We start from the raw sequence: 15,275 nt of genomic DNA, 5'->3' as shown, positions 1-15,275 counted from the left end.
CTTATTTTCGGCAAGACTCACCCGGATTTTGCGATGGCCCAGCAATCAGCAGCAGTGCCACCTTCAAAGGTCAAGGCGGCCGCGGCAGAGCCGGCACGGCAGAGGCAGAGGTAGCACTCGTAGTGGCAGCTAGACTGCCTCGGCCGGTGACGTCTCTCAGCTCATGCAACATTATAACTTCCGGTATTAGCCTTCACAAGCTCTCTCAGAAGCCGTCTCGCAGCTGCCATCGACGCTAGATATCAGTTCTCAATCAGCATATGTATATATATACAGGAGGCCATTGAACTTTGTTTATTCGAGCGTTATGGCTAATCTCAAAGAGAGCTCGTCAGTGCCGCCAATGGTGGTAGCAAAGCCGCTATAGTCTGCGCGCCCCCCAATCAAAGAAGATAACATATGAATGGAGAAAATTCATTATCGCCATTGTATATGTCCCTGTAAACCTCCCTGTAGACTAATATGGAGCTTTCATTGGCGCTTAGACGCACCTGGATTAGACCGATTACGTGTTCTGGCTCCTGACATGGTGCAACGCTCCCAGGCACTGCGACTGCTCCCTGAGGCACGGACCTTCCGACCGTTACCCGACATTTTGGTCAGGATTACTGATAAGCATCGCTTTTTAAAAGATGTTTACACATTTGCACCTCGTTGGAATTGCCTGTACCCATAGCACGGTGCGAGTCGTCTCATGTGCGAGAAAGCAGCTATAAGAGTTCGAGACCCCGGCGTCAGCCTGTAGGATGGAGCTCTCTGTTTTCAGTAAACAGTATATTGATACTGGTTTTGATAACGTTGTTATTCATCTACTATCTATTTTCTCGCTTCCTTGTTGCTACCCATTATCTGACAATTTGTTAGGCTACCATTCCTCGACTACTCAGCCACGCTCATGTTGTGTCTCAACGTCTTTGCTTTGGCCCTGTGGTGGGCAGAGACCACAGCCTGGCCTAGTCAATCATACAAGTCAGAGACGTTTGTCATCCCAGAATTCAATGTTACCAAGTCTGGAAAACCTCTCGCACCGGGCTATCTCTTTCTCACCCCAGCAGCCGCACCATACCCAGCCTCCATCATCATTACTGATGAAGGCGAGCTGGTGTGGGCCAGTCATGCTGACACTTTTTCCAATCTGAACGTGCAAACTCTAGATTCCACGCCGGTTCTGACTTACTGGGAGGGAGTCGGCTCGCCAAACCCGCAAACACAAGGCCACGGATACGGTCAGGTTCAGATACTGGATTCGAGCTATACTGTCACGCATACTATATGTCCAGATCTTTCTCTGTCGACGGAGGGAGCTACAGAAGTCAAGTGCCAGGCCGATCTTCACGAGTCGTACGTGACGGAACGCGGTTCCGTGCTTGTCACTGCGTACAATATTACGGAAGCTGACTTGTCAGACATGAATGGTCCAGAGCAAGGTTGGATTTATGACTGTCTGATCTTTGAGATTGACATTGAGACGCAGAACATCCTGTTTACATGGAGCGCACTACGCAGTGGAATTCTTCTCACCGACTCAAAACAAGCAATCGGCGAGTCGGGAACGCAATCAAATCCATACGACGTTTTCCACGTCAACTCTGCGCAGGCTGTTGAAGGTGGATATTTGATCAATAGCAGACATACATGGACTACCTACTTTGTCAACTCAGAGGGAGATATACAATGGCACTTCGAGGTACGTAATCACGATCTTTGAAAGCCGTGAAAGTGATAAATAAGACACTAATATCATGCTCAGGGCTCAACTGGCGGCGACTTCACACTTCCACCAGAAACGCATTTTGTAGGCTCGGCTTTTCTTTTTCCACTGCCACCCCCCAATTGACTTTTAATGCTAAATTGCGCCAGTCCTGGCAGCACCACGTACGCATACTCAATGGCAGCTCTACAAGTGTAGTGCTAAGCCTTTTCGATAATGCAAACGCCGAACCGCCCTTGTCCGGCGTCAACCAAACTCTCGGCTTGCTATTCTCGCTTGACCTACAGAGCAAGTCGGCGACTCTGCTAAAAGAGTACAAGGACCCAGAGCAGCCTCTCTTTGTGGACAGCCAAGGCGCTCTCAGCATACTTGCCAACGGCAACGCCCTTCAAGGCTACGGGCAGATTCCGGTCATCAAGGAGTATGGCCCCGACGGTGACGTGCGGCTGTCAGTCCAATTCGGGGACTTGGACGACCAGCAGCAATCATCCTACCGAGCGTACCGTCTGGAGTGGGAGGCCGTGCCGGCGGCTGATCCCGCTGTTTTCGCAGAGCAAGGCCATGCGTACGCGAGCTGGAACGGCGCGACGCAGGTACACGAATGGGACATCTTTCAAGGCGCGACGGCGGAAAGCGTCGTGCACACGCACTCGGTGAAGAAGGTGGGATTCGAGACCAAGGTCGCGATTTCCAACACCACCAAGTTTGTCAAGGTTGCTGCCGTCTGTGGCGCGGGGAAACGCGATTCTGCCGTGGTGGCCGTAGCTTGAGAGACGGATGCGCAACTCATTTTGGGCTCTGTCCATCGTCATGCCAAGTGGCGACAGTCAGTCGATAGAGATTGCAGCACAAAAACTTATACTAGCCTAAAGAAGCAAAGCGATTCTTCTAATGATGAATTGGTGGCGGAAGTGATGCTTATCCTATTCTACCGTATATAACGAACGATCGTGGGGTAACTACACTCATTCTAGGGTACAAGGTCACTAGTGCGTCGGCTCAATCTTGATTCAGAAAAAGTGATGTTGTGAGTTTTTCTTTTCATCATCATCATCAGTTATGTGCTCATTGTGGTGTGGCCAAGTCTGTGGGGTCCATAAATACTGATGCAAGCTGTGGCATAGCGAGTTGGTCATTCCTGAACGTCTCTATCATTGTTGGTCTCATAAGGCTGTGAAACGGCGTGACAGCACTGACTATGCTACTCTGCAGCTTCGAGTTTTTGAACTCCTTCTTGCAGGTCTTGTAGAAACGTGCCAATATCATATAGCCGTTCCCTCTCCGTCTCCTTTAAATGCCACCGCGAACCCTCACGAGTCAGCCTCTCTTCATACGGGTTTGCCTCCATCCACAGCGACCACTTCTTCACCGACGCAATGGCAACGTCCGCCTCCGCCTCGAACCACTCAATGTGTTGCATCCCGCATCTCTCGCAGTAAATCCGCACATTGTGCTCCATGAGCTCCGCATGTACCAGCCTCTCCACCCGATGTGCATGCTTCACCTTCGGTGGCACTTTCTCCAACGGATAGAGCAATGTCGAATCCCGATTGCAGTCCTTGCTCCACTTCTCGTGGCGCTCTTTGACTTCCTTCGTCGTGAAGCCCACCTTTACGAAGCCCTCATTCCCGGGTACCGCAAATACGTACACAAGCCCTGGGCTGACTTCATTGTTGGCTGTTTTCTTATTTTCCGATCTCAGCAGTTCTTGTGCGACCCTGCTTATCTTGTCGTGCGGTGCAACATTGTCCTCTTCGCTGTCATTCTTCCCAAGTATAATAAATGAGCTCGTGTCATATCCCTTGTCACTCCAATATCTGGCGGCAATTTTGCTGTCATCTTTGATATTGTTGGGGGGCGATGGTGGTGTCTTGACCGCCGAGTTGCCGACGTCTTTGTAAAGATCTTTTGTCTTCTCTCTCTCTGGAAGTTTTGTCACGTCAGTCTGGGCGTTCTTGCTCTCCAGAATTTCCTTTTCAGCCTCGCAGGCTGCGCGGAACGTGTCGATTTTCACTATCCAGAAGGCTTGATATGCTTTAGGAGGGTGTCTGTGGTGAGTGGAACAGAGCATGTGGTAGCGTAAGACTAAAGACAAAAATTCCAAAGTATCTTCGCCATCACCAGGTGCCATCGCCGTTTGTAACATCACCCTAATCGTTTTTCGGCTGTGATATAGATCCGTGCGGCTCACAGCACATCTGCATGGCCTCTTCTCCTGAGTAAGACTTATACAATTCGTTGGCGCAGGGCCGAGAACATCTTGCAATTGTCGCTCCGGTGTTGGCAGGCGTGGCGGACCAGGTAAGACTGCCAACCACTCAGTCACGCGAGACTGGCGACGAGGAGGATCGTCATGGTAATGACAGTAGACAAGTTTGGCAAGGTAGTTTAGGTGCGTTTCGACCTCTAGGTCTGATACTCCCGGGCGCCTTAGTAGTTCGATTACCGCCTCAATTTGGTCGATTTTCTTGGCTCCCAGTTCTTTCTCACACGGCGCACCATCGTCCCTGGAATTCTTTTTCGTAGCGCCGCATTTCCGCCTGTCAAGGGATAGTGCCACCTTCCAAGTATCCAAGCCAGGAACTTCTCCAACGGTTGCGGGATCGTTTGCGTCTGAGACGGCTGGTTCGTATGGCGTTGTTGGCCGTTCAACCGGCGGCTGCTTGGCTTCTTCAACCTCTGGTTCTCTCGATGCGATTGCGACTATTTTTGCTATGCCCACTGATTTCTCGGTATTGTTTCCTGCAACGATCTGGTCTCGTGGAGCCGGCCGGGGTGAGGCGGGCGGGCTGGGGTAGAACCCGTCTGGCGAGAGCCCTTTCGCTGTGCTCTTGGAGGGTGGCATGGCGTGGTCAGTAAGCCTGGTTTAAGAAAATGCAATTTCAGCAGTTTGAAGTAGTAAAGAGTGATGATAGCGACTACGATTTGGTACCAGACTGTTGCGGGGGCGTTTGAATGTTGGGCTGACGCATCCCTCAGCCTCCCCAGTCCCTCACCTGGACCATTTATGCCATGCGACGGTCGCATATTCGCTATGCATGTCACTATGCAATAGGCTACAACGTATCGCTCTAGCTACTGGGAAATCAATTCTCTTCTACATCTTCCATGCTGTACGGGCCCTAGCTCCAGCTCCCATTCCTACTTTTGCGACTTCTCAAGCATAAGTCTGCCTTCGGCACAATCCTGTTGCACCCTTACGGCTTGTTTCCGGAGAATGTCATCCAGGTACAACAAGCACGGCGGGGTGTCCACGCGTGCAACTTAAGGTGAGTCCACGCGCTCAATGTTCACGACGCGGACTTTCCCCATCGTTGCCTACCAAGCCTGTCCTGGCGACCCGTCCAATAACTTTGCAGCCCACCGCACCCTCCCAATTTCCTGGAATTGGGTGGAATCCCGTAGAATCTTTTGGGGGGAAAGAAGCATATATAGTTCGCTTCTCCTCCCCTTTCTACGAGAGAACATCTCCCTCTTCCAGAAGCAACCTCTTAACCCATCCGATTATTTTGACTCGGTACCTTCACAATTTGTTTATGTACTTGTGTCAACTCTGGAAATCGGGTTTTTTTCTTGCCTTAAGATGGGCCTTGGAGGTAACTCGGTGCAGAAGCCACGCCACTCGCGGCACCGGAGTGATGAAAGAGTTTCGATGTCGGGCAAGCCGGCCGGGGCAAAGAGCGAACATGACAGGCGGGAATGGACAGATCGGGTCGAGGCACCGACCTTGAATGACGAGTACAGCGTTTTCGCTGTCAAATTTGAAGAGATGGACAACTGGCGGGCCTTTGATGGAAATTATATGCGAAAGGTTTATGTGGAAATCGAAATTGAGACCGAGGGGCGTGTCAGGGCAATCCTGCTCCATGGACGCCTTCCTGTCAATTTTGAATCTGCTTTGAGGGCTAGCGAGCCTGTGCAGATTCTTGACACGGAGGGTCGCGAGACCACCATTTTGCTGTATCGTGGCATGCGATGGGTTGACGTCGAGAGGTTCAAAGATATGCCTGCAGGTGACAACACGGTGAATGGGAAGACTTCGGAGAAGTATGCGGAGGGTGATCCCAGAGACGCTGTAAATCTGGATGGCCCCAAGTCACTCAACAAAATCCGATGTTATGCTGAACGACTTGCCAATCCGCAGGAAGTAGAGGGGAGCTGTTGTCTCGTCATCGCTTTCAAGAACGGACGAGGAGCGTCGTTGAGGGTTGCTTCCGTGAAGCGCGGTGTCTACTTCGAGCCCAAATGTGAGTAATGGTGAATTCATCCTTGGATTTTCCATGCGTATTTTTTATGTTGCCTGTTACTCGTAGAACTCTTCTTGGAGCGGGGTATGTACAGATTGGAAACGCAGATGGTGGTGTCGCCAGACACTGGGACATGGACGACGCTTGCCTTTTCTTGGACCGAGTGTGGAATGGGCAAAGCTTCGTACATTCAACATGCAATATGTCTCCTAGCCTGGGGTATGGCGATAGTAGAGTTTGCAGTTAAAGTGACTTGAATTTCAGAAATGTTACTCGTGATAGGATTGCCACCAAGAAACGTGACGGTGCCGTCGTCACACTTTAACTTGCATTATCCTGTACAATTGTAAGCATTTGGTACACTTATAGATGCGCTACTTTTAGAAGTAGTAAGAATAAAGATTTAATTCCTTCTGCATGTTCGAGTGATCATTTCGCCGTCTACATCAGGACGGCGAGATGAAATGAAATGGGGAGCGGCGATGCGACCGTCAAGACGGTATGTTGGGCGTGGCTGTTGACAATTGGCTGCGCGATCTCATATTGCAATACCTGTATCGATGTGTTTCCCCAGAGAAAGGTAGCATCGCTTTGTTTTTTTTTCTTTAATTTCAAGAATGAGTTTACGTTTAGTTTTATGCCCAGTGTAATGAATTGCCGCCAAGTCCGCTCATACAGTACGCCGCTTGGCCACACAATGTTATGCCGCCAGAGTTTGCTGCCTGTAGCGTACGCAACGTCGTGGCGAAGAAGCACAAAAGTCAAGCGCGTGACGGGCGTCATTCAAGCCCTACAAAAAATGCACTGATAGAGCCTGGCAAAGAACGGAACAGAAATTGTGTCGCTGGTGGGGAGCGCGGGATCCGGATCCAAGCCACACTACGAGGCTGTGAGGCTGTGCAGATGGCTTTCGCCAAGTCGACTCGGGGCCGAGACGAGACAGGACATGCAGCAGCCTGGTAAAATCCGGGCCGTGCTGGAGCAGCCTGAACCCTGGCTGGCTGCTGGCTGCTGGCCACCTGGCGTAATGGTTTCCTAGCTGGGCAAGGTCGATCGAGCTGGCCCTGGCCCGGGTGGCAGTGCTGACAGGCGACAGTGACAGTGACAGGTTCCCTCCCAGGCGGCGGGGTCCTCGGTGACGCCGTCATGGCCACCCTGCCACCTGCCTACTGGTATGCGTGTTTTATGACGTCCCTCCATCCCATATATTCCCGACACGCGCCGCCGCAATAAATTTCAAGACGCCATTCACGATACACTTGATCCTCTGCATCGCATCCATCATCATCCGAAAATACACACTCCAAGAACACTTTTTTTTATTGTGCAATCAACAGCTTTGTTTGCTGTTCACCATCGACGACAATCCTTACCCCACATCGCCAGCTCTCCACCAACGCGGAAGAGGGGATTGATTACGTGCAGGGTTGTCTGTCTTGGCATCTGCCTTTCCTGCACCTCTCGACTCTTGCCATCTGCGCAACACCAATAAAAAAATCTCCGATTCACCTATATACACACAGCAGCGAAAAGTTCACAAAATGTCTGATTTCGCTGCCCCGTCTGGCCCTCCGCCACCCAAGGCGCCCGACGTGCCTCCCGGCTGGGCCGCTCGCTGGAACGCCGAGTACAAGGAATGGTAAGCACACTGACGCCATTGTCTCCCACAGCCTTCACCACACAATTTTTCCCTAGCGAAGCATGCGAAAAGAAACCTTGACAAGAGGGAAAAGATTGAATTCAGTGCCGCTAACCACTGCAATCCAGGTTCTACGTCAATCTCAGCACAAAACAGTCTCAGTGGGAGCGCCCAACGGCCCCCGCCGGCGGCCCCGGCGGCCACGACGACGGCCCTCCTCCCTACGACGCCGCCGGCCACAACAGCAGCGGCCCGCAGGACGCCAAGCACAACTACGACGCCAAGCGTGACGACGGCAACCGGAGCAACCCTCCAGCCCCTTACGGCGGCTCCAGCAACGACCACGAGTCCGACGAGGCGCTCGCCCGTCGTTTGCAGGCCGAGGAGGATGCCCGCAACGGCCACCCTGGCGGTGGTGCTCCCCCCGGCGGCTCGTTTCCCTCGGAGCTGCCCCCTCGCGAGGGTGCTTCCGGCGAGCGCGGACTGCTCGGTAAGCTTATGGGCCGCAAGAACAACAACAGCAGCAGCAGCAATCCTGCTGGTGCGTACGGCGGAAGCAGCGGCGGCTACCCTCAGCAAGGCGGTCAGTATGGCGGCGGCTACCCCCAGCAGGGCGGCCAGTACGGCGGTGGCTATCCCCAGCAGGGTGGCTACGGCGGCGGATATCCCCAGCAGGGTGGTTACCCTCAGCAGGGCGGCTACGGCGGTGGCTACCCCCAGGGCGGTCCCGGCTACGGCGCTCCAGGCTACGGTGGTGCTCCTGGCTATGGCGGTGCTCCGGGCTACGGCGGCGGTCCTGGCTACGGCGGCGGCGGCTACGGTGGTGGTGGCCGCTACGAGGAGCCCCCGCGACGACAGGGTGGCGGCATGATGGGCGGCATGGGCGGCATGGCGATGGGTGCGGGTGCTGGTTTGCTGGGCGGTGTGCTCATCGGCGAGGCGCTCGAGCACCACGACCAGGACGAGTACAGGGACGGCTATGGTATGTGATTTTTCTGCTCGTGTCAACTTGCGACGAAATAGGCAGCTAACCGGTGAACACAGAGGACGGCCGTGATGACAACGGCGGCGACTACGACGACGGTGGTGGTGGCGACTTCTAGACTGGTGTAGTTGCACAGACATGAAACGTATATTTTATGGGAGTCTTTATAAATGTAAGGGCGGTATTATATGGAAAATTGATAAACGGAAAGGGATATAGGAACCATCTTTTGGCATCTGGCATTTCATGCAACGAGGCAAGAGCTTATATTGCGGCTTAGTTGACACATTCTTACACGTCTGAAGCTTCTTAGCATGTCGATTCCGAGAGTAGACCCAATCATGATATGCGCGTGATCAATGCAGGAGCGTCTTGTCTTGACCATACGTGCCGTCTATTCTTGTAGAGCATTCAAACGTAGAGAGCTCTTTCTACCCAGCATCCAATCCACCTCTATGCATCTGCACATTCTTTTTTTCTTGATTCTATCGTCGCACGCCCTGGTTCTTGGCTTTGCTCTCCGTGCCGGTCGACGCTGATGCCGCTGGGCTACTACCACCGCTCTCCTTCTTATTCGAGCCGGCGAGGTATGCGGCCATGTCAAAGTTGCCCAGCGGGTTGGCCGGCTGCTGGCCGCCGCCTGCGCTACCCAGGATCGAGTTCATGGGGTTTTCCTTTTGCGAGGCTTCCCACTCGGCGCGGGTTTCGGGGTCCACTGCGGTTGTGTTTGTCAGCTGGGCTCATTCAACGCCAAAAAAAGATTTGGTTGTATTGGTTTGGACGTACTGTTCTCGACAAGCTTGGGCATGCCGATAAAGATGACCATGGACACCAGACCCATCAGAATCATGGGATTCATCAGGATGCTCATAATCGAGACTGCCATGCACCGTTAGCAAACTATTCTCGACCCTTTTTCTTCTTCCTCTTCTTCTTCTTCTTGGCTGAAAGACCTACATTTGGGACGCTCCATGAAGTAGCCCTTGCGGCCCAGCGAGCGCACCTCGAAGCCCGCCGAGCCGTCGCTGCCCCTGCGCAGCGCCAGCGCCTCGCCTTTATTCGCCCAGTCGTTGCCGCGAAACGTCTCCCACGCCTGCACCGTTTCGTCATCGCCCACGTCGATGCGCAGCGGCGCGAAGCCGTCGGTCGGGCAGTGGACGTCGACGAGGTACGAGCCCGCGGTGACGTTGCGAAAGACAAACGTGTGCGCGTCGGACACGGGCGCCGAGAAGCGCCGGCCGAGCGCCGTCAGCGTGGCGTGCGTGCGCGGCGAGAGCGTCAGGGGCGCGGGCGTGCCGGGGAGGTGGAGCGTCACGGTCGTCGCGGCGGCGGCGAGGTTCGCGAGAGCGAGGAGCCCGGCGGCGATAACGGATGGGAGGCGCATCGTGGGAATAGGCGTCGGTGGATGGAGGGATGGGTTTGCGTGGATGGGCAAGAGGGAAGAATGGTAAAGGTGTGGTGAGCTCTGGAGTTGGGGACGGCTAGCCGCCCCACTTGTTGGAGGAGCTGTAGGAGAAAGCATACGAAAGTCCAATAAGTGCGGAATTGGTAATGAAAATAGGCATTGACTTTGAAAAATGTTTTAATTTCGTCAGAGAGGCATGCCGTTACAAAACTGGCGCAAAACAAGAATAAGGAATAACCATGTTGAAATGTTGGAAACGAGGCCGTACTCGTGTGTCGGGAACAAGCGCAGCTGTAATTGATATTCTGGCAAGTCATGCACATGCGATAAAGAGATCAAATTGGTTCAATCTCGAGAAACTTGCTAATTTGAAACTTTTGTCAATCTGAAATTTACTTATTACTTGCTTTGATGAGGCGTGCCACCTAGGTGGCAGCTCCATGTCACACCCAGACTGTGGATACCAATCCGCCATGTGTAAGTAGTGGGTACTGCCGGCGTTGTCTCAATCAAGAAGCAAACAGCTTGGTATCTCAAAAAGGACAAATGACGGGTATTATGAGTTTAAGCTTAGAAGCACCCAGTATCCATGATATTTTTATTCTTCGTGGTGGTGGGCTGTACGACCTCTATCATTGCATTGCAAGTCATTTAGATTCATATAATTCATTTCGTACATGTAGAACAAAGCCGAGTCTAAAACACCCACTCTATCTCTGGTATTATCCCTGTAAAAATCTCCCCTCGCAGCTCTCACAGCCTGCTCAGCCCCTTGCCCAGTCACGGCATCGTGTTGGTCATCGTCTTGCCCTCCTGGAAGAGCTTGAGGTTCTCGGCAATGAGCGCCTCGGAGCCCAGCGGCCGGTTGCCCGCGGCGTGCGGCGACAGGATCAGGTTGGGCGCCTCCCAGAGCTTGCTCGACGCCGGCAGCGGCTCCTCCTCAAAGACGTCGAGCGCCGCACCGCCAATCTGGTGCTTCTCGAGCGCCTCGACCAGCGCGGCCTCGTCGACGGAGGTGCCGCGGCCGACGTTGACGACCCAGGCGTGCTCGCGCAGGTGGCTGAGGCGCTCGGCGTTGAGGGCGTGGCGCGTGGCGTCGGAGCCGGGCAGGATCATGACGAGCGCGTCGGTCGCGCGCAGCAGCTCCGGCAGCTTGTCCTCGGCAAAGACCTCGACGCCGTCGCGGGTGCCGGGGTGGCGGGCGACGCCGCGGACGGTGGCGCCCAGGGCCTGGAGGTGCGGCGCGAGCGTCTTGGCAATGTTTCCGTAGCCCCAGACGAGGACGTTGGCGCCGCGCAGCGTCGAGAACATGTAGGCCGGGTGCGTCGGGTCGCCACGGAGGTGGCCCGCCCACTTCTTCTGCGCCTGGTAGTCGCGCATCTCGTAGAAGCGGCGCGCGGCGTTGAGCAGCAGGCCGAGGGCGTGCTCGGCGACGGGCCGGTTGTGCAGGCCGGAGCCCGAGGTGACGGTGACGCGGGCGCGGTCAAAGCCGGCGCCGAGGACGTCGTTGGGCCCGGCGGCGAGGGACTGGATCCAGCGCAGGTTGGGCATGTGCTGCGCGGCGTGCTGCAGGTTGGCGGCCGTGTTGGTCCAGGCGACGAGGATGGTGGCGTCGAGGTGCTCGTCGGGGATGAGCACCGAGGGGTCGTAGGCGACGAGGGTCAGCTGCTGGTCCTTGAGCTCCGTCTCGAGGTTGAGCTTGATGGACGTGGGGTAGAGGAGCTTCATGATGGCGGCGGTGGTGAGGATGGGGTTAGGAGGAGATGTGGTGAGTGGTGAAGGAGGAAAGAGAGTGTGGGTGAAATAGGAGGGGAGACGGAGATGTTAAAAGTGAAAACGGAAGAGAGAGCAAACGAGAGCGCGTCGCCGTGAATTGCCAAATGGTATGGGGGAGCGTTTGCATCGGCAATTGAAACCATGGCGGGGGAAAAGGGTGGTGATGAAATGGCGGGGCAGATGGCACTACCCAGGCCTGGTGTGGAGGGGTATTTTCCAATAAGACTTGGACACATTTCTTCATTTGTAAGAGATATAGATCATTTCTCCTGCGAGCTGCCATTTCTCTCATGATTTCAAGGTTCGCGCAGTTGCCAGGCAAGCCCAACTTTGATGTAGCAGAAAAATCTCTAGTCACATATGTGCAAACGGAGGAGCCCATCCCAGACCCGTCGGAAAACGCCCTCCGCCGCTTTTGACAGTTAACTAGAGTCAGATTGCTTCAAGGCGAATCAGCCACGGCCGATATGCCAGGACCCGGCTGCTCAGGTTTTCCTGCAGGCACTGTAGAAGGGCCGTCACAAATCGCCGGCCGCATGCATGATTTTGGCGTCACCGGAAATCATTCCGAGTCGGAGGGGGCCTTGCCCGTTGACGGCAACAGGGCGCTGTGGACTGGCGGACCCCCACCACTGCGTGGGGGTTTTCCCATGGAAGCTGGGGTTGCAAAAAAGACGCCGCTGACAGTCGGCTATTAAAAAGAAGAAAGTTAAAGTAAATATAGAAGAATACAAGAACAGCGGGAAATAAAAAAAAGAAAAATAAGACAAAACAGGGAAACTGGGGAAGATCAAGATAAAATAAGAAAGAAGAAAATTCATCGTCTTTTTTTGTTACCCGTTTTAACTCTACCTTCCTCATGAATGGCCGTTTGTCGCCGGTTGGGGCATGGGCTGTTATTAGCGCTGTATTCAACCTTCCCACTACGCAGCATGCATCTACACACTCATCTTTACGCATCTCATTAAACAAGATCCATTCGCGACGAGCATGGCAACAAGCGCGCCTTCATATCCTCTCGCCGCCACGAACGCACCGTCCCGATGCAATGAAGGCGAGGTCTAGGACGCCGAAACCAGTGCAGAACTCGAATGGGGAAACGAGGCAGGTGCTCCAAAGCCAGTGCCCTGTCGAGAGTGCGTGCGAGCTCTGATGGGAGCACCGCTCTCCCGAGGGGAATGCCTCGACGCCCGTCGCATAGGCAAGGCGTCGATTCATCCTCCCGCATCTCGGGGCTGCTTGCACTGCTGGAGATCGGGCAAGCCCGAGCCATGTGCACCTCTGTGAGCATCCCCCGCCTTCCTTTACATCCCCTTCCTGTTGGTTTGTGTCGCTGATGCAGATCATCAGCCATGGTCTTCTCGCCTTGCTCGTGCCTGGCTTGTACGCCAAAAAAGAAGCCCTGTTTGTGGCGCTCGCCGCTACTGGCGTGGAGCCAGCTCCCGGGCCTTGGAAGGCCAATGTCAGGACTGCCTTGAGGAGCATCCTCGATACCTCGCAGCCGCACACTCTGGAGCGGCGGACGGCCAAGGCAGCTGCGACAGCGTTGCGCGCTTGGGAGGCCGCGCGAACGCACTTTAAGCACACGGAGGAGCTCTTGGACCAGGGCCTGCTTGAAGGTATGACGATCGTGCGTGCGGCCTACTTGGAGCAGCTGGAGCGTGTGAACGAGTATCACGACGAGCTGGTTGATGCTGTTTTAAACGCTCCCTCGCCCTGTTCGAATTGATGCTTCTGCATTGCCGGAATCCGTTGCTTTCTACAGCCGGCTACTGTACTCCGTACTCCGTACCGGCCGCTTCAAGAGGCTCCGCGGGGGTGGGCGGCGGCGTGGATGGAGTCGGCAACTGGCGGGGTTCCCAATCGAGCAACCTTCGGCGAATGAGTTTACACATCGGCAGGGTTACTTCTCACACCACTCTTCTGTTACCGACTTTGTACCAAGTTAATCGTCATAAAATTCTAGCATGATATCCCAATACACTCATTTCTTCATATGTGCAATCATATGTGCAATCTTTCATCCTCTTTCAGAGCTCCGATTTGATCTTTTTCTGATAGTTGCCGTTCTGCGTCGCCAGCTCCGCCTCCCACAGCATCACCCCACCATAATTCGGCAGCTTCATCGCCTTGACCCGGCCCAGCACATCCTTGAACGCACCAGCGGCGACATAACCCTGGTCCTTGTCGGCGTCGCTGGCGAGCGCGCCCACCAGCAGCGTCGTCGTGTTGCCGAGCGCCTGGCTCCAGCGCCGCACCGACGCCTCGAAGCCCGGCTGGCCCACGTTGCACACGTTGTTGTTGTAAAACTGCACCGACACGTAGTCGAGGTGCTGGAACAGGCGCAGCTCCTCCTCGTCGGCGGTGAACGGGCACTGAGGCGTCGACGTCATGTAGTACCGCCTGCTGGGGTCGGACGCAAAGTGCGAGCGAAACCGCGTCGCCATGGCTTCGTAGCCCGTCGACTGTCCAGACTCGTTGTCTAATTTTTTTTATTAGTCAAGACCTTTTCCAAAGAAAAAAAAATTGCAAGACGTACCAAAGTCGATACCATCGAGAATCACATCTTCACCGAATGGCCGAATCTCACGCTTCCTGCCGCCTCCGAGAAACAAGTCCCAGATCGTGTCCGCCACCTGCTGGCCCAGCGCGTCGCTGCCCACCTTGACGTCCGCGTAGCCGGCTGCGCCGCCCATACTCAGGAGCACCAGCTTGCCGTTGGCCTGGCACTTTTGGATCGCGGGCACCAGCGGCGTGCCGTCCTGCAGGTCCACCGCGCCCGCGCGCTTCTGTGCCTCCGACGACCCGTTGAGCGATGGAATCACCAGCCGCGGGTACTGCCCGTTGGCGAAGAAGGCGCTGAGAAAGGCCAGGTTGACAATGTCGTAGGACGGGTCCTCGCACACGGTGTCGAGAGAGACGGTGTTGAGCTTGGCCCCCCAGTAGACGGCCAGCTTGCTGCGTTTCTGCGGTGAGCCGCCCTGGCCGTTGTCGCTGCCGCCGACCGGGGCGCTTTCGTCTTTGTGGCTGCTGCTATGTTTGTGCCGGGTCAGGCCGACGCCGAGACCGATTGCTAAGCCGGCAATTATGGCAAATGTGCATCCGGCAATGGCGAGCTTCACCCATAGCGGCCACCGATTCTTGCTGGCTGTCGGCTTTTCCGCCTCGGTCTCGGTGATTTCTGTTTGAACTGGAGAGGCTGGAGTATTTGAGGCACTGGCTTTTTCGGGGTCAACCAGTCCTGCTTGGGATGTGATGTCTGTAGTCGAGCTGGTTGTCGTTGCCGTCTGGTCGGCTTCGGCTTCACTATTCTTTCTTCCGCCAAATGGCAGAGGAATTCCCCGCTTCAGGAATGGTACGTTGACCATCTTGCTTTTTCTTTGTCCTTTATTCGTTTGGCGTGTAAATTTTGTTTGTCAAGCCGTCTGCTTCCTGCTTGAGCGAACTTGTCCAAGAGTAAGAGCGAGAGGGGTTTACGATATAGAGAAACCACTACAAAGAATGAAAAAGAA

General features: G+C 54.7%; 9 protein-coding genes across 12 annotated transcripts; 5 read left to right on the top strand and 4 right to left on the bottom strand.

Moving 5' to 3' along the window:
• Window positions 1–895: 895 nt before the first annotated feature.
• On the top strand, window positions 896–2,481 carry LMH87_009553 (uncharacterized protein; the record flags this gene model as incomplete). The annotated part of the gene is made up of 3 exons (XM_056196569.1): window positions 896–1,687; window positions 1,751–1,795; window positions 1,861–2,481. The coding sequence occupies 3 exons, from the start codon at window positions 896–898 to the stop codon at window positions 2,479–2,481; spliced, it is 1,458 nt and encodes a 485-aa protein (XP_056053703.1).
• A 431-nt stretch (window positions 2,482–2,912) lies between these two features.
• On the bottom strand, window positions 2,913–3,782 carry LMH87_009552 (uncharacterized protein; the record flags this gene model as incomplete). The annotated part of the gene is made up of 1 exon (XM_056196567.1): window positions 2,913–3,782. One exon carries the CDS (start codon window positions 3,780–3,782, stop codon window positions 2,913–2,915), a length of 870 nt encoding a protein of 289 aa, XP_056053702.1.
• Window positions 3,783–4,554: 772 nt separating this feature from the next.
• Window positions 4,555–5,116, top strand: LMH87_009551 (uncharacterized protein; the record flags this gene model as incomplete). The annotated part of the gene is made up of 3 exons (XM_056196566.1): window positions 4,555–4,566; window positions 4,838–4,980; window positions 5,071–5,116. 3 exons carry the CDS (start codon window positions 4,555–4,557, stop codon window positions 5,114–5,116), a joined length of 201 nt encoding a protein of 66 aa, XP_056053701.1.
• A 178-nt stretch (window positions 5,117–5,294) lies between these two features.
• Window positions 5,295–6,283, top strand: LMH87_009550 (uncharacterized protein; the record flags this gene model as incomplete). The annotated part of the gene is made up of 4 exons (XM_056196565.1): window positions 5,295–5,758; window positions 5,863–5,958; window positions 6,025–6,042; window positions 6,241–6,283. The coding sequence occupies 4 exons, from the start codon at window positions 5,295–5,297 to the stop codon at window positions 6,281–6,283; spliced, it is 621 nt and encodes a 206-aa protein (XP_056053700.1).
• A 1,216-nt stretch (window positions 6,284–7,499) lies between these two features.
• On the top strand, window positions 7,500–8,700 carry LMH87_009549 (uncharacterized protein; the record flags this gene model as incomplete). The annotated part of the gene is made up of 3 exons (XM_056196564.1): window positions 7,500–7,597; window positions 7,726–8,579; window positions 8,642–8,700. The coding sequence occupies 3 exons, from the start codon at window positions 7,500–7,502 to the stop codon at window positions 8,698–8,700; spliced, it is 1,011 nt and encodes a 336-aa protein (XP_056053699.1).
• Window positions 8,701–9,067: 367 nt separating this feature from the next.
• LMH87_009548 (uncharacterized protein) lies at window positions 9,068–9,966 on the bottom strand (the record flags this gene model as incomplete). The annotated part of the gene is made up of 3 exons (XM_056196563.1): window positions 9,068–9,297; window positions 9,369–9,461; window positions 9,540–9,966. The coding sequence occupies 3 exons, from the start codon at window positions 9,964–9,966 to the stop codon at window positions 9,068–9,070; spliced, it is 750 nt and encodes a 249-aa protein (XP_056053698.1).
• Window positions 9,967–10,767: 801 nt separating this feature from the next.
• Window positions 10,768–11,715, bottom strand: LMH87_009547 (uncharacterized protein; the record flags this gene model as incomplete). Of its 4 annotated transcripts, none has more annotated exons than XM_056196559.1 (1): window positions 10,768–11,715. In XM_056196559.1, the coding sequence occupies one exon, from the start codon at window positions 11,713–11,715 to the stop codon at window positions 10,768–10,770; it is 948 nt and encodes a 315-aa protein (XP_056053694.1). The 4 variants fall into 4 exon arrangements, with proteins under 4 accessions (XP_056053694.1, XP_056053695.1, XP_056053696.1 ...); XM_056196562.1 differs by having other exon boundaries at window positions 10,768–11,367; XM_056196560.1 differs by having other exon boundaries at window positions 10,768–11,298.
• A 1,200-nt stretch (window positions 11,716–12,915) lies between these two features.
• LMH87_009546 (uncharacterized protein) lies at window positions 12,916–13,492 on the top strand (the record flags this gene model as incomplete). Its single annotated transcript, XM_056196558.1, has 2 exons — window positions 12,916–13,046; window positions 13,114–13,492. 2 exons carry the CDS (start codon window positions 12,916–12,918, stop codon window positions 13,490–13,492), a joined length of 510 nt encoding a protein of 169 aa, XP_056053693.1.
• A 301-nt stretch (window positions 13,493–13,793) lies between these two features.
• On the bottom strand, window positions 13,794–15,131 carry LMH87_009545 (uncharacterized protein; the record flags this gene model as incomplete). The annotated part of the gene is made up of 2 exons (XM_056196557.1): window positions 13,794–14,245; window positions 14,303–15,131. 2 exons carry the CDS (start codon window positions 15,129–15,131, stop codon window positions 13,794–13,796), a joined length of 1,281 nt encoding a protein of 426 aa, XP_056053692.1.
• Window positions 15,132–15,275: the final 144 nt, after the last annotated feature.

The sequence above is a fragment of the Akanthomyces muscarius genome, chromosome 5 (genome assembly GCF_028009165.1).
Source record: "Akanthomyces muscarius strain Ve6 chromosome 5, whole genome shotgun sequence".
Taxonomy (NCBI): domain Eukaryota; kingdom Fungi; phylum Ascomycota; class Sordariomycetes; order Hypocreales; family Cordycipitaceae; genus Akanthomyces; species Akanthomyces muscarius.
This window is presented reverse-complemented; position numbering and strand designations above follow the sequence as displayed.